The 24920-nt window shown below is 38.6% G+C and overlaps 1 protein-coding gene across 8 annotated transcripts in view; it reads left to right on the top strand.

Annotated features, from left to right (window-relative positions):
• The window catches only part of LOC106143087 (protein muscleblind), a 115463-nt gene that overhangs the window by 50118 nt on the left and 40425 nt on the right, over nucleotides 1–24920 (top strand). For 5 of the 8 annotated variants that reach the window (XM_060945631.1, XM_060945625.1, XM_060945623.1 and 2 more), the window contains exons 1-2: nucleotides 4971–5193; nucleotides 11364–12018. In XM_060945631.1, coding sequence (XP_060801614.1) covers nucleotides 11833–12018 — 186 coding nt within the window. In that variant the 5' untranslated portion in view covers nucleotides 4971–5193; nucleotides 11364–11832. Of the gene's footprint in view, nucleotides 1–4969; nucleotides 5194–11363; nucleotides 12019–24920 lie in introns of those variants that run through there. The other 3 variants (XM_060945619.1, XM_060945616.1, XM_060945636.1) reach the window with 3 other exon arrangements.

Genomic DNA, 24920 nt, shown 5'->3' with positions numbered 1-24920 from the left:
TGATCCTAGCGCGGGTTGGCCAATTACGGCGTTGCGCTTCGAGGAAGCTAAACAGTTTCTAAATTCTTCGTATATTTAATTTAGCTTAATTGGTGTGTGGATACGCGACGGCAGTCGACCGAGAATCTCAACCTCTTTGTTGGCGAAATCGTGTCTGAAACGGTACCCCAGCGAATTGTTTATGTATGGCTATGTATTTAGCAACGCGGCTTTTACTAAATGCGTAGGGTAGCGTAATCTCGGTAAATCATAACAATAATTTGAAGATAAATAAATTTACATATGTAAAAGTTAATCTTTTTATACAAATAAAACTTGAACCACATTGAAAGTAAAAATAAGGAAGCTTTTTTTTCATAGTGTTAAGTATATTAGCCAAAGATAAAAAAAAAACGTGTAAAAGTATTTATATGTTTATTCCTTAAATGCTACACATTATAATGACATCATCATTATTTGTGTCTTATGTGAGGTCCAGGATGATGTCAGAACGCTTCAATACATTATGATTAATAATATCGTCGCAAAAGGAAAGGACAATCGTGATTGTGGGTGCGTAAATGGTGATGATTTGAATGGTACAGGAAACACGACGCGTGCGCAGTAACGCGATGTGGAGATGAGCTGCGTGGGCGCTCCTCCGTTGGCTTATTTGCTCAACAATTGGCCACTCACCGGTTAAGCAAAGCTGAAAATGACACAGATGTGTTTTGATGACGAAATTGTGCACTCTGTATTCTAATAATCAACGTTCTGTACTCTTGTCGGGTAGAGTTTGGTGGAACTTTCTTCATTCATTTCTATTTTCTATTTAAGAATTATATCCAAGAAAAGTTCTTATAGCAAGGATTTACTAAATTCCCGACATATATACATATAATCACGTCTTTATCCCTTGCGGGGTAGACGGAGCCAAAAGTCTTGAAAATACTGGTAGGCACGTTCAGCTGTTTGGCTAAATAACTTATTGTAAGCATAGTCTCAATTTCATCATTTAGCCAAACAGCTGAACGTGGCACATTGTTCTCAAATTGTACCCTTATATCCGAACAAGAGAGGTGCTCGATGTGCTTACACGTGCGTTGATTGGTACAGTTGTCTTGACATGTGTTGTGTATAAAACTTATTAATTGTTCACGTGTGTGAGTACCGCGTTCGGGCGTGGGACGGGGCAGTGCATTTTTTGCGGGCGCAAGATGAACGGCTGGTCGTTGAACCCCATGGCTTGTCTCGGCGCCGAATTTCGCCAACGGAGCGCATCTTCCAGTCGTTTATTCAAAAGTGCATTTCACATTGTTTCATACATCGCGAACACAATCATTATATAACTTATAGTAGATGGAATATATTTGCTTAGTAAGTTTGTCAAACTTAACATATATATGAGGTCTTTATCCCGTAAGGGGTAGGCAGAACCAATAGTCATCGACTCGAAGGGCAAGTGCAGCTAAGATGTCGGAATAAGCTTCAGAGAAAGTGATACATTGCTAGCTCTCGCCTGAAATAAGAATCCCAAGTTAATAAGCCTTTGCCTTTCCCTTATGGAACCGAAACCATTAAAATAAAAGGAATCAACAATTTAGAATTGTACTTATTATCGTAGCGCATTGTGTTACGTCTTTCTTCTTTACTTATCACATTCAGGTCAAAAGTGAACGGTGCTAAAGAAAATGTTGCAACATAAAATTTTATTGTTATTTATTTCTACTTAATAATGCTGTCTGTTCTTTTCTGTTGTTCTCAATTGTAGATAGTTAAAGATTAACTCATCGTTAATCGGTTTAATTCATTTATTCGCAGAATTCCATTCGCAAGCGCTAACCACAAGTAAAATTAACTAATTTGCATTACATTTTTAATCTTTTATGCAGTCGAGCAGTTTTAAGTATCTAAATAAATAAATATATACGGGACAAATTACACAGTGTCACTAAGCTATTGAAACTAAATTAGTCTTTACTTTTATATCATGTAAAAAAACCGTTTTGTAATCTTCTTTTAATTTCCATTGAATACTGCACTTGTATGTTGCCAAGGTAGACGATGGCGTGCGCACCACTAGCGCTGCCGCCAGCAGTGGCGGCACGCATTGTGAACACCCGGGCGGGCGGCACGAGTTACAGCTTTCAGTACTCGCAACGAGCTAGTAAAAAATATCTTAAAAAACAATTAATTAGCACCATTTCTTGCACATTCGCCGTCGCAACCCGTGGAAGAATGTGTGCTTTATGACTTTATGAAGCGCAATAATCTCCGCCGGCTGATGTATGGAGAAATGCGAGCCGCAGACCAAGATAATGTGTAATATAAATTCAAAACGGTGGTTTCGAGCAAACGAATATAGGCTAGATGAATAGCGGTAGAGTTATAGCTCACTGTTAATTGCTTTCGTATGAATAATCTAAATAAACATTTTTTGACGAGATAATATTGACACCAACGAGATATATAGTATATTGCTTAAAGAGCAGGACCATTACGGAGATAGAAAGCCTGTAATTAAAATGTGAAAAGAAAAGACTAGTGAAATATCTTCCAGATGGTAACACAGCATTCACACAAAAATAAACAATTCTATGATTACGAAATTAAAAGCATGGCACCTAAATTATATGTGTATTTTATTAGATATTTAATATACATGACATAAAACATAATATTTGAAAAGTTTCTTCAGTTCTGCGACCTTGTTTCGGACATTGCCTCGATGGACAAATGATTAGTCGCTCCGTATTATTAAGATGAGACGAGTATAAAAAGATTGTTAGGTATTTTTCAGACAAACGACCATAAGAAGCAAATAAACGAGCTTTTAGAAGTCACGCTCTATGAGCCGCAAAAACAGACACGTGATTCGCGGGCCGCGCAGGGTATAGCCGGTGCACGCTTGACTGCATCGCCGTGTGCTGTTACCTTGAACAAATCCAAATTGAGCAATAATTCGATGTATGATCGGAAATAATATCTTTAAAAAATTGAACACGACTAGTACAGATGGATTACTTATATTTAATTTACTACATTCAATACCAATCATATTCTAGCATTAAATTTATAAAAACAGGTAAAACAGAATCATGTATGCATCTGAATTGTAAAATATCATGTAAAAAAAGAGTAAATAAAATAATGAGAAAAGAATATAAAGCCCTTCTGGCGAGGAGGCGACGGCTACTGGAAGAGTTACTTCAGCAGATGCAACTTCTCTTATCAGTGGTCGATTTGTTTGGGTGAAGTACCAGCATCCTTTTAGGGAGGGTGTCCGTTCTGTGAAGCGTTTCGTTCTATTCTTTAAAGGGTTTCTGTGTCCATTTTGAAGAGCGCTCCGTTCTGTTCCTTAAAGGGGACGCTAGCTTTAAGGGAGTGAAGTGAATAGGTAATTAATAGCTTGTAGCTTTTTGACAAATACTAATTAATATATTAAGTAGATATAATTTAAACCTAATTTATTGAAATATAAAATGACGTGAATAAGCGCCTGCGAAGGCCTCTTCTTATATATAAAATTATCGTGTCACAATGTTCGTTCCCGTACTCCTCCGAAACGGCCTCACCGATTCTCATGAAATTTTGTGAGCGTTTTGAGTAGGTCTAAGAATCTGCCAACATTTTTCATACCCCTTAGTGATAAGGGTTGTCCACCCTTAACATTATTTAACTAGAAATTACTTAAAATATTTATATGGCAAAACAACGTTTGCTGGGACAGCTATTTTCCGTATAAAATATTGATTTGATTGAAGTATCAAGAGTATGAAAGAAATAAGCGTGAAAAATTTATCAGCACACAAAATTCAAGTGTGTATAAAACGGAAGAAATTCAATAAATAATCATCATCTTATTTAGGTAAAAAATTGTTTGCCCGACACCTACATGTAATTAATTATATAATGTTCTTACACGTTAAAATGGGATAGTGTTTATATTACAAATCATTAAAAGAATTCATGATTCGAAAAAAAAAATATTTTTCCCCAAAATGTGCTATTTAGACGGTATCATTACTGAGTCCCTTAATTACTCTTGAATTTTTTTGGTTAAGTTTAGAATTTAAAGTAGGCGTGCTTGTTATGCTTCTTATCATTATGTACTGAGCTTACTCTGTACGAAGTGGCACATAAAATGTTAGCTGTGCCGCACAGAAATGTAGCATGCTGGAAGTCCAACAGAGTGCGCTGTGCATGTCCTCGGGCAGGTCACGCGCCGCACGCAAACCAGTTTCGCGGCGCACTTTCGCCGCTCTTCGGCTGCGCCCGCGCCCTCATCTCTCTCACTCCACCTCTCATGAAAATCTATATATTTTTGTCCCGCTCTTCCCCTCGCTTAACCCTACCCTAAATGACGAATTATACTATAGTGCCAACGCCGCCGCTTCGTAAATGTGTTACAGAACTGCAAAAATCGAAAGCCCTTTGTTCTCAGAATTCTGCCCGCAAAGGTGCAAAAGCTTTCATATTACTACGGCTCTCAATTCGTGATCTGCTTCTCTATTTTGCATTGTTTTTATGAAGAGTTAGGTTCTTGCCTATTCATTATGTGCTTGAAAAATACAGGACGGTTGTTTATAAATAAAATAGTCGTATTTTGCTTAAATGTAGGCTTAATGGTCCAACGGATAGAAAGTACGATAATCTTCTAAGTAGCAGAAAAAATATTTTATAGCCGATTTTTTTTTAAATATTTGAAGCTACTTTTTGCCGTGCATGAAAAAAGAAAATGTTGTATGTTCAAGAAGTGGAAATAATATGTGCAAGTGCAACACATTGACCGGCTATAACTCTACACAATCGACGGGGCGCCGGGCGGGCGGAAGTGTGGCAGTGGCGAAAAGCTCGCAACTGCATGAGGAGAAAGGAAGCGGCGCGCCGCGCGGTGTGATAAGCGGCCGGCTGGCGTCAGACGCGGGGGGACTGGCGACGCGCGGGGGTTAGGGGCGCGGGGTGCGCGCGCAAGGCAGCCCCCGCGCCGCGCCACTCGTCTCCCGTCAGTCGCCTGCCGACTCTCGCTTGAGCTTGTTTGACTCGCGCCGCTCCGTGCACCGCACTCGTGCCCCGATCACGACGCGTGCCACCCCGCTGTGGCCGCATACGCGACCTCTTAGCTACCGGCGAAATATTTCTCCTAACTTACGTGCAACTCTCATTTTTAACTTTAGGACTTACATCCATTACCTGGCTTGTAATACCTCTCATGTAAGTGTTCTCATTCTATTTAATGACGATACGATCTCGTCGATTTCGGAACTCGCGTCGGAGTGTGCCCGTGAAAGTTTGTGAATAAAAAAGCTAGTGAATTTTTCGGTCGTGCTTTGAATGCATCCATTAGTGTTCGTTGTTTGTGGACGGAGTTGAATCCCCGGCGATTTCCGAAATTCGACGGTAAAAGTTTTCAACAAAAGGAGCGAGTGGCATGTTTGAACAGTTGGTGGTGGCCCCTTCCACTCGCTCCGCGTGGATGTCGCCCGTCGCATGCGAGCTTTCGCTTGGTGCCCGCTCGGTGCAAGGGCCGCTGATCGCACGCAAACCTCAAACTTATAGCTTTACTCGATATTGCCCATATTGTTAAAGTTACTCTCCATAGAACTTTTGTCTTTTACCTGACTAAACTCTCGTAATGGCAACTCCTAATATTACGTTTTTTATTTCTTGAATACCAGCATAATATTGTTCTTTGGACCAATATTTCAATCTTGGATTTATTTCACAAAATTTTAGTATTAAGTAATTAGAACATACTTTTTTTATTATTATCAAATATCATGTATTTAGTTTGATTCCCCTATAGGTACATTTTGATCCTTGTCATTTTACAATTTACAAATTTTTACTGAGATGTGCAGAATGAGCATGTCATTTTGTAGCATTGAACTCAAAACAATTTTTATTCCTGATTTCACTTTTCTAGAATCCTTGAAGGATCTTTTCAATATTTCTTGTGATGGAATTGCTAGAATATAACCTAGTTGCGTAAGATGATAACCTAAATATTACCCAAAATAACGTAAACTTTATGACGTTAATTCAAAAATGCATATGTTGAAAACATCGACAAATATTTCTTACTTGTCATTAGAAGAGAAATTACTTTCAAACAAATTGCAACATTGCGACATTCATGCCATGATGTCATTTTGCAATCATAAAAAGATCTAATGTCGTGTTAGCTCGCTATAAAAACCGATAGAAAACCTGAAATGTTTAAAAAGTACATATAAAATGGTTAACTAAAATTTATAAAATTCAACAGCCTACTTACACCTTTGCTTCATGTAGGCAATATTACGAATCCAATACTTGCAAAAAAAAAAACACAAGTTTTAATTCACAGCTTTTGTCTTGTTTTAACGAGGGTGACTAACGGCTGGTTCGTTTGTTCCTTCTACCTGCTCATGACAATACGTCAGTGCATTAGAGCTCATAGTAGGTACCTACCTTTTGTGACTTTATTTTTATTACTGTTCCACTGACTGTCTCCCTAGGTATTTTCTTAGTCATGTATATTTTATTATTATTCAGAAACTCAAAATTTTACGGTCCTATTGTTTGTTGAGATAATTTTCAAAGTATTTTTGAAGGCACTTTTGACAAGTTATTTTGGGCTAATTCGCATCATCTTTTTATTCGGTATTTTCAATAAAAATCAGGGACACTTAAATAACATTAGTTAAAAATTATAAGTGCAAAATATTTGACGTTGGACCGAAGGTACTTTTTCAACGCAATCGTAACTGGCTATAACAAACTCTAAACGGCTGATGATAAGCACAGCGTTATCGGAATTAATTATCTTATCTGTGTAAAATTAAACGGATGTGACACAGCTAAAGTTGCAGATTACGCGGACAAATTAATCATTGATAAGAAGCCGTGAATGCTTTTGTTGTGCCTGGTTTTCTTGCCGTAACATTTTCAATTTTATAAATAAGCAATTCTAGAAATAAAGTTCTTTTATTTAGGGTCTTGGATGTTTATCTATGTTAAGTATTCATTATAAAATATAGTATCGTTAAATTTGTATTTCGTAACACACATTTTGAACTTACTTCGAGACTAACTCAATCTGTATAATTTGTTGCCAATTTTTTGCCAAACTGTAACAACATAATATCAAAGTTATAGACAGTCAGTCATAATCTTAATAAAAATAAAATCAGAAATGGAAATATTAGCTGTTCTTTCTTAACAGTTAGTTCGTTAAGGAAAAAAGTCACCCTTCCAATTACTATCTCAATATTATTTTCGCTTTAGTAAAATGTTGTGTTTTGGTGCATCGCCATTCTCTGGCTCTGGGAAACACCATCTTCGATAAGACATGCACATTAACGAGCGCGCTGCAGCGATAGCGTCGGAATCGTGTAATTTGCGCCTCGTAAATTTAAGCCGTCGCAAATTTTTCGCCTCTCTTGCTAATTACCAGTCCAACGTCGTCCCCCGAGACTGCTAAATGTGCCGGGCGCATGTCCCGAATGCGAGAGTAGCACTAGTTGGGATCTGTTATACGCCGCAAACGTTAAACAATAGCCTTTGTTTTGGTTGCTAACCTCATGCGTTTCCTCAACTAATAATATCATTCGTTTAATAATCAAATAACGTTACGATTAGTCTAAACATTTTATGTATGATTTTTAAATATTTCTTTCTCTTTTTCTGCATCACGCGTGTTGACAATCAATTGCGATGTGATATGATGTGAGAAAAATTGTTATATGAAGTTTAGTTTTCTTCACTTTGTCCAAATTTTCTAGATTGCGTGTGCCAGTATCATCTATTAAGTTGGTAAGGTCCATACCGATGCCTAAAAACGCAATATATTAAAACTGTCGTGAATTATTTTGTCCTCTTCAATATTATTAGGTTTTCCTTTACCGCATGAGTCAACCGGCTATCGTCCATGGCCAGCAAAATGTATAACCACAAGCAGAATAACAAATGATGACGTTACGCCTCGTTGTTGAACCTCGCATACATATGATTAAACAAATATACACTAGGTATTTGGTGATCTTAGGTGATATTTAGAGCTGATGTTTCTATGAAATCCGAATCTCCAATTGGGTAAGCATAATATATATTAAAGTTATACAAACTCGTATTTAATGATATAATTAAAAAAAAACTTTGTTTTATTTTAATTATATCATTAAATTTTATAGAATAAAAATTCCGGCCGCACATAAAATGTGTTACCATACATTATATTAAACTCACTTGGTTACTTCATCATACGCGCGAAGTTAAATATACATATATAACTTTAATTAATCATACATTAGGTATATGTATGAACAGCAAGAAAATAATTGTTGAAAATATGCTAAAACGGTGTTCCGTAGAATGCATTTGTAAAGCCTGAAGCAGCAATGGAGCGAATCGAATTAGCGAAGTCCATAAGGTTTTTGCAGTTATCACGACGGCGACCAACCGCGACACCATGCCACAACCCAAGGTCGAAGTGTCTGCTCCGCCTTCCGCAGATCTTTTCCATTACAGCGTGGCCTTGTGTCTGGCAAGTTTTTGTAATCGTCTATCGCTCCACTTAATTATTGACCAAGCCCCGGTAACGATAAGACCATAGTATGATAACAAAAGCGGTCACGCTCTGGTCGCTGTTTTGCAAATTCCATAATATTATCGGTGTTTTAATTTAAAACTTGGCATTTCCGTGTTTACGGCCTCCAAGTAGTAAATGTAGCAGAAAAAAAGAACCAAGAAAACAGGCAGATTTTATTCTATAAACGTAACTACGTAAGTACCTTTCAAAAACTAGCGCCACGTGTGCGACCTTACCCCGATTACTGTCCGGTTTCAATGAATAGAATATTGCAACAAAGCCTTCGAACGTATAAAGCGTTCACTTTCAGATAATTTAAAAAACTAAAGTGGTTACGGCGCGAAGTAGTCATACTGAGATTTACCTCAACATTAGAATTATATTTGGGATTTTTCATGTGTCCATGCGGCGCTGTGATACAACACCTATATCATATAAAATCACTGAACTATAATCACTCAATCATACTTTTTTTTACTTAAGATAATACGGTTGAAAGTTAAATATCAGTTTGCTTTTTATTGTTTTTTTTTTTTATAATTTACTCACCTGCTCAATTTAGTTTGCCAGGATGGCTTTTCGCATTCCGATTGTCTTGATAGCTCAGTGGCAAGAGCACCCCACCCCAAAGGTTGGGAGACCCAGGTTCGAGTCCCGGTCAAGACCGTGGATGCCACGAGCAACCTGGCCTTAGTTTTCAGTTGCTTGTATTTAATTTTTAATAACACTATAAGACTAACTCAGCCGTATTCTCTGGGGATATTTAAGAAATCTACATGACAATTTCTTTAAAGCAAGTTGATCGAATCGCCGATCAACAAAGGCGCCGTTCAACTGTTTTTTCGCCCTCCACCTCCCCATCTTCGCCCCCGACCGCTCTCATGAGATTCTTATTTAGATTCGCTTCCGTCTGATTGCTCTTGGTAATCTTTTCACTAGGTTATTGAATGTCTACCCCGTGCGTGTCGGGAACTGGAGAAACCCAGACGACGTAGAAGAAAAGACGCCGATATCCTTTGACGCGAGCATTCTCAATATCTGGTTAAATGTTTAAAATAAAAGCGATATCCATTTGCTTTGTGCTCTCTCAGTTTGTTTAGCTTTGCAGCAGAATAACTGCAATCTGATTCTGTTTAGTATTTCGTTGCATTTCCGTTTCCGAACCTCAGGATCTAAAATAAGCTTATATTTTTAAAGTTAAAACAAATAAGAAGTACAAATAATAGAGGCGTCATTAGAATGAAAAAAATCTTTCAGGTAAAAATTTAATAGGTATATAACTTGGACAAAAAACGCAGAATAATTGTGAAGTTAGCGTTATTGAAGAAAATGTTGCAGTGCAGTTTGTAACCACTTCTTCTGCACTGACGCTTTATAAACGGCAGTAAAATTACTTAAAACTAAGTAATTTTTTTGACGTCGACCAATGTTGTGCAATCAAATGATATGCCAATTTTAAGGGATGTTTGAAATGTACCATAATAATGAATAAAAATGTTGAATTTTAATTTGACACATTAAGCCCTTATGGGGAGGCCAAGCCAATTGTATTACTTAGACTCGAAGGCCACGCTGGACAAAAAAATATTAAAATTATTCGACCGCAGCATTGTTAAAAGTATATCGAATTGAAAGAATTGGCAATAGTTTATTTTTTATCCATAATAACAGTCTCATTGCACAATACATAAAATAAACAAAATAATATGAGCAGCGCCTAAATAAACGATTTAAATAAAAAAATGATTTCGTTGTTTTCCACTCGCAGCGCTTGAGGCTGGAGTCGCGCGGTATAAAAACACCGTTGCATCCATGTTGAAAATAAAATTTGAAGATTTATGCACGATGGAGAGCGCGACGTTGCGTTGCCGCACACCGGGCTATTTTCAACCAGGTTATGCTTTAAATAGCGCATTACGATAGGATTTGGTTTCACGAGTTTTTCCCTGTTCCCGGCCTCAGGTGACGCCTACATGAATTCTTTTCAGATTCTGGCTCTTAGTGTGCCAGTTATGATATTGTATCTCGTAAATATTTGCACAGTTTAGATTTGTTGTTGTTTAGAACATTGTCGCTGCGTTTGTGGCTTTGGCGGACGTTATTACTGTGCGACACCTGTCCCACCAGCCGTTCCCTTTCCATTCAGCTGTCACCCCTTCACCCCCTAAATTTTAACACCGACCAACGTCCATTTGCTAATAAGCTGTAGCAACGGAAGTATAGAGACGAAGATATGCAATGTACTGGCATATAACATGTGACGTTAAACTTCATTAATGTTCATGTTGACTGAGATATCTGCATTATTGACACTTTTAGGTAGTTTAATTATAAAGAACTCTAAGTTATGTATAATGTGAGTTGAGTGAGCCACAAAATAACAATAAATATAAAACACCAAAATAAATTAGGTAATACTTATTCTTAGTCATTACCTCATTAATAAACAATCAGGTACTTAGATAACTTTCGACCTGTTAACGTAGATAACAGGGTAGCAAGTTCGAGGCAACATTCTAATGAGTAGGTATACAAGTGCCCGTCAGCTTTGGTACCAATAATTCGTTTTACTGTTAATTCCATGTATTACAATTCTGCATACCATGTTGGCGAGTTACAAGTTAGCCACGTACAGCCTTCAGATTTTACATGGTGAGGTCGTCGGGAACGGCCAAGTGCAGCTATTCCCGGCGGCGTCATCAGCGCGGGCCTATGAACGGCTCCTGCGCGTGCTTTCTAACCCGGTAGCCGCTTGTGCTTGGCTCCGGGGCTGAACGCCCGGAGAGTAACCAGTGTGTTTTGTTGTTCGCAGAGTTGAGCCCCGCACCGCACCGGCTTGTTCGCTGACCGCCGAGCCGCTAATCTCGCTTTTTCGCGCCCCGCCGTCGCCCGCCAGACCCGCACCGGCCGCCGCCATGCTCGCGCACCAAGCACCGCTCGCCCTGTACTAAAATCAATCGTCAACATCGATAGGAACGAGTGTGATAATAATAATTTAATACTTGCCTAAACAAGCTTGCAACGTCGGTGTCTTTAAATCTAACTTAATTGTAAGATTAATCTTGTAGAAATAACGTACGAATTCGTAATTTTCTTTCGTCTTTCGCCGCCGCGTCCGCGTGTGTCGTAGTGTGTGGTAGTGAGGGTGCGTAGTCTCCGCAGCAAGAAGTGTGAGAAGTGTATGCTTGGAGCGCCCAGGCGCTTAACCCCCGCGGCCTATGAGCCGCAGTCGCACAGTGTAACTGCGCGCTCTTTTTACCCCTTTGACTACATTGGCAACGATGGCCATGGTGAACATGAATAGCCTTCTCAATGGTAAAGACTCTCGTTGGCTGCAACTTGAAGTGTGCCGAGAATTTCAACGGAATAAGTGCTCGCGACCAGACACCGAGTGCAAGTTCGCGCATCCCCCGGCAACCGTCGAAGTGCAGAATGGAAGAGTCACTGCTTGCTACGACAGTATCAAGGTGAGTGTGACGGCATTGTTTCTTTTCCAGCTCTTAATTTATTTTCATTTTGTGCTACAATCGAGCAAATCAAAATATTAAATATTATTTCGAATAAAAAATGAAAACAAAGTCCATGGCCTACAATTGAGCCTGAATTAAAACAGTTGCCAAATAATCGCACTTATTATTCTTACTTGAATTCAAACACGTATATTGAAACTAGATCATTACTGCTTGAGATTTTCAAAAACATACTGCGATTTTCCGGGTGAACAAGAAGCAACCCTCGAGGCGACATTTCGCCGCCGCCATTCCACTCGCCGACCTCAATCTCAAGGCTAGTTTGGAATTGGTGACGTCACCGCCGCGCCGCCGCCGACGTCTGGTATTGTATGAGAATTGGCAGCCTTTAAGTATTAATATGTCGTAGGACAATGCTCCGCTCAAACTTCATAATCATTAATCATCATCAACCAAACTGCGTAATTTTATATTAGGAAATCTTTGAAAATTTATCTACAATCTACAAAGGGAAGTGCAATAATGAAGTACCTACCTACCTCATTAAACAAATGCTTTGTTCGAATAATATGATGTCATTTTACGTACCTACTATTTTGGTCAGTTTGCGCTTGCATTACGTGATAGAGCGTTATCAACGCGGTGGAACGATGTGATAACGCGTAGGTATTTCGGGCGTATGAAACCCGATAAAATTATAACTGACATGTTAACCGCCACCGCGTTGCATTATCGCCCGAGGGCTGGTATTTTAAATCATTGTGAACTTCGTTCTATCGTATTTACTGACATTTTATTTAAAATATAAGTACCTACCTATAAGAGTTTCAGTAAAATCTGGAGTCACATGACAAAAACTCTTTCGTCCATTTTACGTAATTCTATTTTGTTATTCCACAAATTCCATAAATTGTTTTCTAAACAAAGAAATTGAGATAAATAAAAGGCACTTTCTCATTTCTTAATATTTCGCTTCGTATTTTCCTTTGATGCTCGGCTGAATAACGCGATCAAGAGATAAAACGCACTGGGATCGGGACGGAGCCCGCTCACTCGGCAGAGATTCCTATGTATAAATGTCGCTATTCACTTTTCAATATATAGATACTTATGATTAAAGTACCTTCGGAGGTGACCTGCCGCGTGGGCGGGAATGACACACGGCAGACCGTTTTAAAAGCTAGTTAGTATAATGTTTATTTCGGTACCCCTTACGTCGTCGGCAATAAATCACTGTTATTTCTTTTTTCATATTCGTATTGGCAATATTCCACGTCGCTTGCTGTTCATTCTGTATCAAAATATCTTAATATTTTGGTAGTACTGCACAACTAATTCTGTGATTGCGTTATTGTGATATCGGTTTTGACAAGATACGTAGTTCGTTAGGTAATTCGCTTTAAGGCAGGCATTGAGTTGTCCGCCGACACGCTGAACAATGCTCTGGTGTACAATGTGCGGGCTTTGTGAGTCGTGGTATCTGCATCGCTGGATATCCCATACAATGCCCGTACGACGCCGAGCTATCCACACGTCTGACACCGCATCGCCGATCATGGCGTATCTTATTATCTTAGCCTGTAAACTCCTTTATAAATATTAATTTATGGTATTACGCTTTTTAAGAGAGCTAATGTTCTGGTCTTCTTTGTCTATATTTTTGGCAAATAAAACATCTCTTACAAATTCATTTTCACAAATTGTAATTCTAATTTTGATCTTAGTAGAAATCATTCTCATGACTCAAGTTTCTTTCCACGTTTTATTACCACGTTTTTTTTATTAATTTGTTTATTTATATAATCTAAGAGCACTAAAGCCTACAGTGCCCAGCGTTTGCCACTTACATAAACTCTCAATACTCTAAAGGCAAATATGTAGATATACCAACATCCACTTTAAACTTCCTCCGGCTAAAATCTGCCGATAAAACTGCACACATACGATGACTGTATAAAACTTCACATAATCCCCGGGAGAATGTGAAACGTGTACGGTCGCTTTAGCACTAATCTGTACTATAAAAAGCATCAGACTGACGCAGGACGCTGCTTATTCTGTTGACCGGCGATGGAGCGTCCAGATATTTAACTGAGAGGATGAAAAAGTAAACAAGGACTTTGTGCAGAGCGCTGCTACTCGCTTTGAAGCGCCGCCGTCGTCCACCGCGGCCGCACTCTCGTCTACCTAATCGTGTATAGCGTAAACTCCATTCTTTTGCTTTCGATAAACGAATTGCTTTCTGTTAAAGTCGTTTTAAATTATTAAACTTGAAAACAACGTTCATTCATTTTTATTTGATATTAAAATCTACTTTGGCTAAGGTCGACTTTTGAAGGTCATTCAAAGCATTGTCATGATGATGATGTCTTATTTATTTGAGCAATTAAATGTTAAATTAAGTCGTTTAAATGTTTTTTTCATGCAAACAAACATGACAAGAAATATCGGCTCCTAAGATTGACAATACCCCATAGGTACTATTGGCAAACAGAGAACTATATCAATAGTTTCAATTTGGTACCGATCTATGTAAGCTTTCGTGAAAATTGTCAGAGGCGTAATCGAGCTCTCTTCAAACAAACCCACAAGTCCTGCTTCGCCCCGCACTCTTCCCGCGTTCTGTGTCACGCGAAACGTCTCCCGTGATTAAGCCTTCAATTACGCGATATGACGAGGGGGTCATATTTGATTAGGCCTCCTGTTGTGTTGATTAAGCCGAGCTTATTGCCTTATTCACTTACACAACCATACGTGTCATACCTGACGAACGATCAGCCAATTTTCCTGAGATCGGTTAACAGATAGCTGTGGTAGATCATTTTTAACCCATAGTGCATAATGCCCGTGTCAAGCCCTCCGCACTCTTACTTCTACAAAACGCATTTAAAGGCTGGCAAAAATTTCCATCAAAAGTGCAGGAAGTTTCTTTGCCAGCTTTTATATTTGGAATCTAAAGAGATTCCAAATATTTCCAATGGATGTAGTAAAAGGCAATTCAGCGATACGTTAATTCACTTGGGATTACTTTTATAGGGGATGGGCTAGCAACTTGTCACAATTTTAATCTCAATTCCACCATAATGCCAAGCTTAACGTGGCCTTTCAGTCTTTCCAAAACCATTGGCTCTGTCTATCCCGCAAGGGATATAGACGTTACTATGTATGTAAATAATTAGGTACTTCAGGCTGGCAACTACCGAGTTCTTACATCCCACAAACAATTTTATCTTAATAATTTTCATTTTCCTTGTTTCTATCTTGCTGACCGAGTAAAATAAGTGTTATATTTGGATCGGATTACCTACTTTCGCTCCTACCTACCTAACTACCCGCCTCCTCACCCACATAACTAACATGAACGTAAGTTAAAGTAAGCTTAAGGTTAAACTACTCTATAACACATTCGTATCGTACGATTGTAACGTATGTGGACTGAAGCGAGCTTAAAAGTATGTGAAAGTCAGTCAGATTACCAATATAAATGAACGTGGGTTTTTGAAATCGCGTGGTCTCTTGCCTCCTGTGGGCGTATAGGATGCATCGATTCGGTCGCGACAGCGAACAGCTTGCACTGTACTCGATCCCATTACTCCTCGCCCACCTGTTCACTTTCATCGTGAAACTGATTTTCTTCTACATAGTTTATATTAGTACTAGTTGTCGCGAGAACTAGCAAGAACAAATAACCTTTGTTTATCACAACAAACACGGCAGCCACGCCACAATATTATGTAACCGGAGTAAACCAAAATTAGCCAGCAAAGTGGCAAACCGCCATCCTTACTTCTTGGAAAGTATAAATTGCTTCCAGCAATTCACTCGACACACTCGATATTGCAAAACTTTCTTGCTGTGTGTTTTTTATTGTGCTTCATCAAACAAAAATATACTTACAGGATTTTCTTCTTATCGCGGGATAACTTTGTTCAAAGAGAATTGATTTCTTTATTCCAGTCAAACATAAATATAAATAGCCTTTGAGCAACTCCGATCGTCGACCGTCTGCACCGATTCGCAAGTGAGAAAAACTCACTCGGCAGATGAAGAGCAAAGGCCATCATCTCTTTAGCGTCTGAGCCAAGGGTTTCAAAAACCGTCAGACAAGTTTTCAGATACAGAAAGCTACTTATACCAACACTACGGCATGCCAGATTTCTCAAGATGAGCTTTTTTCATCGGTCAATCGGTTTCCGTTATCACCATTATATAAGTTTTTAGCAATATTGATGTACTTGATGTACGAAATTGTATGTGTATGGCTTTAACTTTTTAAATTTACAAGCTCAATTTATTCTTGCCTCAAAAAATCACGAATACACAATTCGCCTCAAATGGTTGTTTTTCCCGGCGTTCATTAACTTTGCAGCTCGACCATCGCTGTAGCGCACTCGCCTCGCGTGCTATCGTTTGCATTAGTTTTAAAAATCACTTAATCTGACCCAGATTGAACGCCAGCGTGCCTCAAGTAATTGCTGCATAAATTGTCGTTCTCCATTTTAATTGTGCTTACTATTTGCTTTCCTTTATCTTTTTGGGAGAATTTCATTTATTTTTTAAATAACTTCAATTTGCCTTCACTTTTTTTTCATCGCATTATTATCAGACGATACGTCTAGCATATTCGTTTCGCAACTAATAATAACAGGATTTAATAAGATATTCAACTTTCACCTTGCATGATAAGTGGGGTGTCACGTTCCATTCGTTCTCGCTTTTCGCCACTCTCCGTCAAACTGCACCGCAATCTTAGTCATGCTCTCTTGAACATATGTATGTACCTACTTATATTTTTAATACATGAGGCAAATCAAAAAATATAACGTAAGTATCCAATATACACTATATCAGCCCAGATACAGTTAGCTTCTTTCTGAAGCTTGCGGAATTTAACCTGATGCGATTTAATTTTCGGTTCAAACACTACTAAATTCCAGCGTTTCAAAATGTTAGCGTGTTCACTCTATTTGTGCTTTCTAAAAACGCCGGTCTCCAAATTTAATCTTTCCACTGAGCGCAGAGTGTGGATGAAAAATATTGTCGTGCCGTGTCCAGACTAAGGTATATTTTTAGATGATGCTCTCAACTTCATAAAGTTTCATTCCACTTACACTGAATACTTCTTGAGAGCCGTGGCCGAAGTTGTTTTTATTAAATTAATTAACGTCTGAGTATATTTTATGCTCGAATAGAATGACTATTTCCCACTACAGTATTTTCTAAGTCGTCAATAAAAAATACCACGAATCGTTCGCGAATGAGGAGGGGCGGCGTGCGGCGCATTCCTACATGCCGCGCATTTCCATCCGATATTGCGCCGCCATTATGCCTTGCTTCTCGGCCCCCAGCCCCCGATCCTCAACCCGCCGCCCTTTAATTAAACGGTGAGGCCCGAGAGACACGTCTCCACTCTCCACCAACAACGTGGAAAATCACGTAAATAGCTTCAAAGTTACTCCTCGCCCGCTTCTGTCCACTCCATTGATAAAAATCTTCTTGATTTCAATTATTTTTTTATCATTCCTTTTTGGAAGGATAACTGCTAGTTGATTTTAACACAGCTGGGTAAAAAGATTCAGTGTCTCCTAATGTAATCTGATCAGCAAATTGGTCGAATTAATTAATAGGTTAAATTTAATCAAAATTTGTATTCATATTTGTTAATGCAACTGTTTAATGCAAATCATTTTTATAATTTTTAGACATTAGCTAATGAACTAGATTTTTCGCCAAGACAATGAAGTTTTGTCTAGAGTCTGTTGCTAAGTGAAACTGTGTGTAATTTGACGGCATTAACCTCCTTTCTCGACACATCGCCGTAATAAAATGAAGGCAGCTCTGACGGGGCCCATAATGGTGCTGGCAAAGCCTTCGGCGTCGGGTATCGGGTGTAATGAGTGTGACTTATCTGTTCTCATTTGCATGCGGAGTGTATCAGCCTCGACCTTGGCACCTTGCTGTATGCCATACACGCCGAAATCGACGCCATGCCGCCAGCCGCGCGTTACGTCACCGCACGCTCACACGCACCCGTCTATTTCGATAGCGAAAGTCTAGCCCTTTGTGGAAGTTACCGATAGAGTTCACAGTACTGACTGCTACTGTTTTTCCACGCTACAATTGCCTACTAAAAACAGACCTATTCAATTTGTTAAAATGCGCTCAGATTATCACGTATTTTTGAAAATCAGATATGGTATCAGAAGTTCAGAACAAAGGAGTTCATATTTCCTTAACTTGACGTTACATTACAGTCGCGAAGCAGAGCTTTATCTACGGCTAGATCACTTCAGCGGCCTCGCGACTCCGTTTTGTTGAATAACTCAGATCGACAGGCAATCGTTTTGGAAAAGTGCATTTTCAGCCGGAGGCGAGACTGCTCTATGCGCCACGCTTTAGCCCCATCGACGCTTTACATGACAATTGCAATATCCCCAGGGCATTCGCCTCGATTCTCGGTTGCTCCGTTGCCGGTCTTAGTAACTGCGTAGGTAGGTCGCTTACCTGTCATATTATAATACAAAAAAAATACATAGGCTTTATACGAGTATACATTGTTTACTTTGCTTTTATTGTCCCGGGAGAAAGTCATTCGCATGTATTTCAATTACCAAGTGAAAGGTGTGAAAGTAGAGTACAATAAAATATATTACAGAAACATGCAATTGTTTTAATTCACGCGTATAAAAAATGCGTAGCGGTCAATAATAGGAAAAGACGGGGAGACGCAGTCGTTCTTCGGTTTGCATAATTGAATACATTCTCTAGTCGCGTCACGCGCGCTCCATCCGACTTAGCATCCCTAATTGGCCTACGTATTATTTGCCAATTAAAGTGAATTCTCATCGCAGACGTGACTCGAAACCTGTATGGTTTCGCGCAAAGAGATTCTCTCCCTGGGTAGTTCCCAAATTACAATGTACACAAATAAACCAAACCCGCAGTGTGAAACTGAAACTGTCACTTCATGAGTAGGTAGTTAGTAGGTATGTATAATAAAAATTGATTGTGATTTAAGAATGAATAAAATTTCTTTCAACACGTCTTGATTATTTTGATTTACTTTAGTTATAGGTTTTGGTGACTCGTTTGAGACACTACCAGAATCATCATTCTGTTCTTTTTCTCCAGACATTTAACCTGTCGTCAGCCCTGCCGAGCAAATATTCGGAGCAAATTTTTCATATTCTAGATTTATAATTGTCGAAATAGTCTTAACCAATGGCTTTATAGAATGGATAATGTGCATAGTTACTTGAATGGAGTACTCTTAAACCTTAAAAATACAGCACTAAAGTTTCCGCGTGGTATTTCAATGTAGGGGCAGGTAAAGAGTCGTCGGGAATTCAAGGCCAGTCGTGCCTTGAAGAAATCGAGTACCCGATCCATCCGGGAATGCCTCTCGCTCGCTCCCAGCAGGAATGCGTGCAAAATAAACAAGTCGCGGACTGGTCCGGTTGCGCATCGTGCACTTTGCCTACACCGTTAGGGCTGCCATGTAACAGAATGTAAAAAATAGAATTGCTCTGAGCAGTGTTTACAAAAGTATTAACTTACGTAGTAACCTTGTTTTTTTACTGAGCGTTATGAATCATCTAGAAAAACTTCTTAATTATCTTTAACTTGATTCATGTTACGATACTTGTTACATCTGCATCGAAATTAAAAAAAATCTCATTACTTTACTATAGAACTGATAAATAATTAGGTTTTTTTTTTTTGTACTTTGAAAGAGTAGGTATGTTACTCTGTTACCTTATACCTTAATGTACCTACATATATGCATAGATTTGTAATATTATTAGGTTTCAACTGAACTTATCTACGTATAAATTAACAAAATAAAGATAATTTACTTTTTGAAAGAAAAACTATTTGAATAAAAATAATTCATTTTATATTTCACTAGCTGACCCGCGCAACTTCGTTTGCGTGTATCCCGCTACTTCGACAAATACAGTCAACGCACCAACACATATTGGATACTAATTTTCAATTCACAATAACTTCTCTTTCCCTTAACCGCGTTTAAAATATTAAAATGTTTTTTGGTTTCTGTGACTCTTCTTTGATCGCCCCCCCTATCAGTTTTTGGAAAAAATATTTAAGTAATGTACAGATTTTTTTTTGTCTTATATGTATAATATCGTGATATCTCCTAAACTATATGTCTAAATAACACACTGTAAACTGCAAAAATAATCTAAATTAAATGCTCGTGATGATGAACTTACTTATTTTGATAAGGATATATGTATTATTGGTTATATCACCAGTTAAACATCACCCAACGAATTAAGTGTTTTTTTAATACAGAAAAGTAGTTTTTGTGACTTAAATAAAAAAGCTGGATATATGTCATCGCGGACTTTTTTGTAGAACTAATAAAGACCAATGTTTTTGCTATACATTGTTCTTACTTGTATCCAACGGTATAAGCGGCGCACGCACAAATGCAATCTTCAATTAGATTTTTTTTATGACTTCTTGGACATAAATCGCTATAACTCAGCTAATATAGTTTCAATGTATTTCAATTATATATAAAAACCTGTCGGAGAAAATACTCTTTCTATTAGTGAAAACCGCATCAAAATCAGTTGCGTAGTTTTAAAGTTTTATGCATACGAAGGGACTACAGACAAAATGGGCGACTTTGTTTTATACTATGTAGTGATAACCCTGCGCTAGTGGCAAATATTGCCTTTTACCAGCGAACTCTTAACTCCCACACATTATTCTGTATCAGTTCGATATATCACATTGCTGATTTATACCCAACGTACAGACAACATTTCTCTACATTTAAATATTTTAGGACGTGGGATGTATTTATTTTGTTTAGAATATAACTAAACTAGCCAAAAGTAAACTAAGCCAATTGAGTTTTTAACATATATTTTTAATTTATAGTTATCAAACCAACTTTCGATGTCGGCATCGGATGCCTATTTTAAGTGAAGAGAGAAATATCGGAAAGCGGACCCCGGGACCTGAAAGATGTGGCTATGAGATATTATTGTAAACTTTTTCTAGTTACGAACAATTAATATAAGAAATATACGATTAATATAATAAGAATCGCATGAGATATTTGAGTATGTGTTTAGTCAGTGCAACAAGCCAACACCGGCCATACGACACCGTCCATATATCTTGCGGCGTTCAGTCAGCGTGATGTATCGCCAACGATCAGTACCTGAATTATTGCTTGGACGCAGGACGATCTTCTAAGGATTTATAAAACAATGAAATCTATACAAAATGCAATTAAACATTATGAAAATTTTGGATTGGAGCAGACTGGAATATTTAAAAATTTAGGTAACTATCTACATACCCAAAACTCAACGAGGCGGATTTTTTCGTTCAACAGATAGATGAATTATATTTCCAAGCATCTGAGCATATATTTTATCATCGACATAAAGCTTTTGTAGTGCATCATACACAAAACAATTTCGTTCAATATTAATGTAATATGTAAAGCCTTTAATTTTTAAGAACTTTTGCGTTCTAAGTTCCGGTTTCACATGTTAGTTAATAAACAAATCGAATCATCAAAAAAAAAAATTAATTAAAGACTGCAAGCGTTTGATACTAGTACTACGGGAACAGCGCAAGGGAAGCAATGAAGTTTTTGTCGGCAGGTTCGTTAGGCGCGAGGTGGCATGGCGCGGCTACAGTACCTACTCGTGCTCAAGAGCGCTCCTCAACTCTTTAACTGCCTACATGAAGGACACTTCACAATGCACTCTCCTATTATAAACTGCGCTTTTAATGGTTCATGCCGATTTTAATTATTCGCGCTGTTTTAGTGGAACAAGCTGCATCCGAGTTGCAGCATCAATGTATCGGCATATTGGTGTTCTTGTTCGGTTTAATGAAATTACCTTGTTTTAAATCGTTATGAAAATGTATAGTGGTTACGTTAAATTCTTACGAATTTTATGATTTCTTGTTTTTTATCCTTCACATCTAAAGATGTAAACGTGTTTCTAACGATTTTTCCAAGCTTGTGATTTACTTCTAAATCAATTTTTATGAGATGATTAGCGATTACATGTACGTTTTTATGTACATAACCGACACCGTAGCATATGCCTGCTCATTCACCATGCATGCTAAACTCAAATTCTAGCGATAATCCCTTTAGTTCAATATAGGCTGACTGCTCTGGCTGCAGCATCAACAAAATCTATTAAGTGCGCCAGCTCGCTCCAACGCAGCATGCAACAATGTAGGCATTGTAGCGTTTGCTACGGCTCGCAACTAAACGCTCTGGTGTGCTCCACGACCGCGGATTACCACACGCACAATATCCACCAAATTGGATAATACACTTAAAATACAATCGCGCTATGAACGCGCCGTAATCTAGTGACGCCGCCGCTGCCGATGAGCATATTAATTTGTCGCGGGAATAGGATTAGCGGGCGGGAGGGGGGCGCGGGTGTGTGATACGATCACCGGATTACATTGTTGATATAAAATACAGCTACTCTTGTAATTACATGTCTTTTGTTCTAATGCTGTCAAGATTCATGACAATGCAGACACTGAAGCCAATATTATTATATACACAATAAGTTTCGATCTATTATAAAATATTGGGCCCTACAACTTATGCAAAATATTTTACATTCATAAGATTAGATTACAAAAATAAGCTATTAATTTACACAATTTAATTAGTTTCCCATTGCCACTGCCAACAAAATAGGATATATTGTTTGAAAAAGTTAGCGTTCTTACGTGTCAGGTATCATCACAGTATGTATGCGTGGCTCCAGGTCCCGGGCGGCAATATTTCTTTCTTTGACAGCGGGATCGTCTCCGCGCTCCTCGCCCCGTCCCGTCTTGCAACTTCCAAGCGTCGCATCACTGTTTCGCTTTGCGAAAAGTTTTAAACTGTACACTTTAGGTTCTTTATTGTCTTCACGGGACTCGCTTGTCTTTCGGTGTAAAATTTAAACATCTACTTTTATTTAAGTTTCTTATTCTTGGTACAGCAATCATAGGAGGTTAAAAATTATTACTCCAAGTGATGTAACAGTGAACATCTGTCCATATTGTTTTAGCTTAGCAACAGGAAGCGGCCGTTATATATCTCTGCATTGCGTCGCGATAACAGGTTTTTTCAGAAAGCTCCGCCCTGTGTCCTCTTTATGCTCCTCCCTTCGGTTCTTTCACGGCTTTACTTGTTGAACAGACACGTGAGGGCTTGAGAAGCGCGGTTGTGTGATTCGCTGCTCAGGTGAGCCGATGCCTTACAAAGATTTCTAAACAACTGTTATAAGCAGCAGCGTTTATTTCATAAGAAAGAATAGCAGTATGTTAAAATGGGGTTTATAAATACGACCTTTGAAAATTTTAAAATTCGAGTTTTCTACTTATCAAAAGAGACCTTACCCATTTCTCAGTTGCCAAATCAATAATTTTACTTCAGGCCGTTAGGGATAGATTCTGTTAACTTGCAACTCACTTTTGATGTATCGCTGTTTTTGTAAAGTTTGATGCCTTGTAAACAACATAGCAAGAAAGTTTCGGGTCGGTCCGCCGCCGTCCGTCTCGTATCAGATTATTTTGCCCCGACGGAGTCCTCTCTTTTAGAAAGCGTTAAGAATTATTTTATGTTCATTACTTTTCTAAGTTCTAATATAAATATAATAAGTTCTACGTATAGGTAAATCTTAGTTGTTAAATATATTACCAGTATTTTAGTCTTCTTCGTTGATTGAGACAGATTCTAATTACAGAGAATCATTCAGTACTTAATGTAGGGAGAGACTGCTAGTAGAGTCGGGTCTTTGTATTGGATTACTAAAGCAGTGGGGTCGATAGTAAAACAATGCTCGAACCCTACAGTTTTACGAGCTGATGTGGAGCAGATAACATTTTCAGCGAATAAACAGCACGTAAACTCGTAAGCTTAACTTCATAGTATTAGTTGTGCGAGACTGTCTATAATCTACCCATAAGCCAATTCCCAAGTTTCCCAATTTATTGACTATTTAATAATGAATAGGAATAAAAACTGTCTATTTAGTTTACTGGAGGCTTTTGTGTGTACCTACTGTTTTGATGTCTAAAATTGACATTGAGGCTTTTTGCAAACTTTGCATTTTATTAAGAAAAAAATGATGGAAACAACTAAAAAATAGAGACAGATCGTTCAAACAAAGAAAAAGGGCGTCACGCACGTAGTAGGTATTGCAGAGCTAACAAAGGCCAGATACTCCGCTAGCGGCAAAATCTCACTTCGATCTACTCCAAATTAAGTTTTATTCGAACCTTCTTGCGATCGTGATCTCAGACACGCTTGATTAGAACTTTAATCTAATTTTATTTCCAATTACTTGTGTGATCTTATCTTTGATTATATCGTTTATTGCTTTGAGTTTGTCGCATAAAAATATTCAAAATTGTTTGTTTCGTTCCAGGTACCTACAGCATATGATGATAGTAATAGGCGGGTAAGCGAGTACGCCGCCGGTCGGCTTCCTAGGGTTTTATGTAAATGGCTACCGATAAACCGACCTCCGCCCGCGCGGCGACGCTCATTTGCATTCATAGGCTCGTAACCCTTGCTCGCTCTTCCTTCGCTTATGCAGCCTCATCCGTTGCGCACCAGCGTAAAACTTGCTGCCTTGCCTTTTGCACGATAATTTATGACTCCCTACGTAATACGTCCAGGCAATATGAGTTTGGCGTGTATCTACAACATCTACATCGGAGATCGTGAGGTCGCGGTGTTGTCGTTCGATTTACATATTATATTAAAGTCGCCCGAGCCCCAGCCTCTATTCCTCGTCGCCACCGGCCGTTACGCTCCAACTTTTCTCAATTTTTCCGTCCATAAAGCGTCCGAAAGTTTCTCCACCCGCCGCGTGAGGTCG

Source organism: Amyelois transitella, chromosome 2, assembly GCF_032362555.1.
Source record: "Amyelois transitella isolate CPQ chromosome 2, ilAmyTran1.1, whole genome shotgun sequence".
Taxonomy (NCBI): Eukaryota; Metazoa; Arthropoda; class Insecta; order Lepidoptera; family Pyralidae; genus Amyelois; species Amyelois transitella.
Note: the sequence above shows the minus strand (reverse complement) of the source record. Positions and strands in the feature narration are given on the sequence as shown.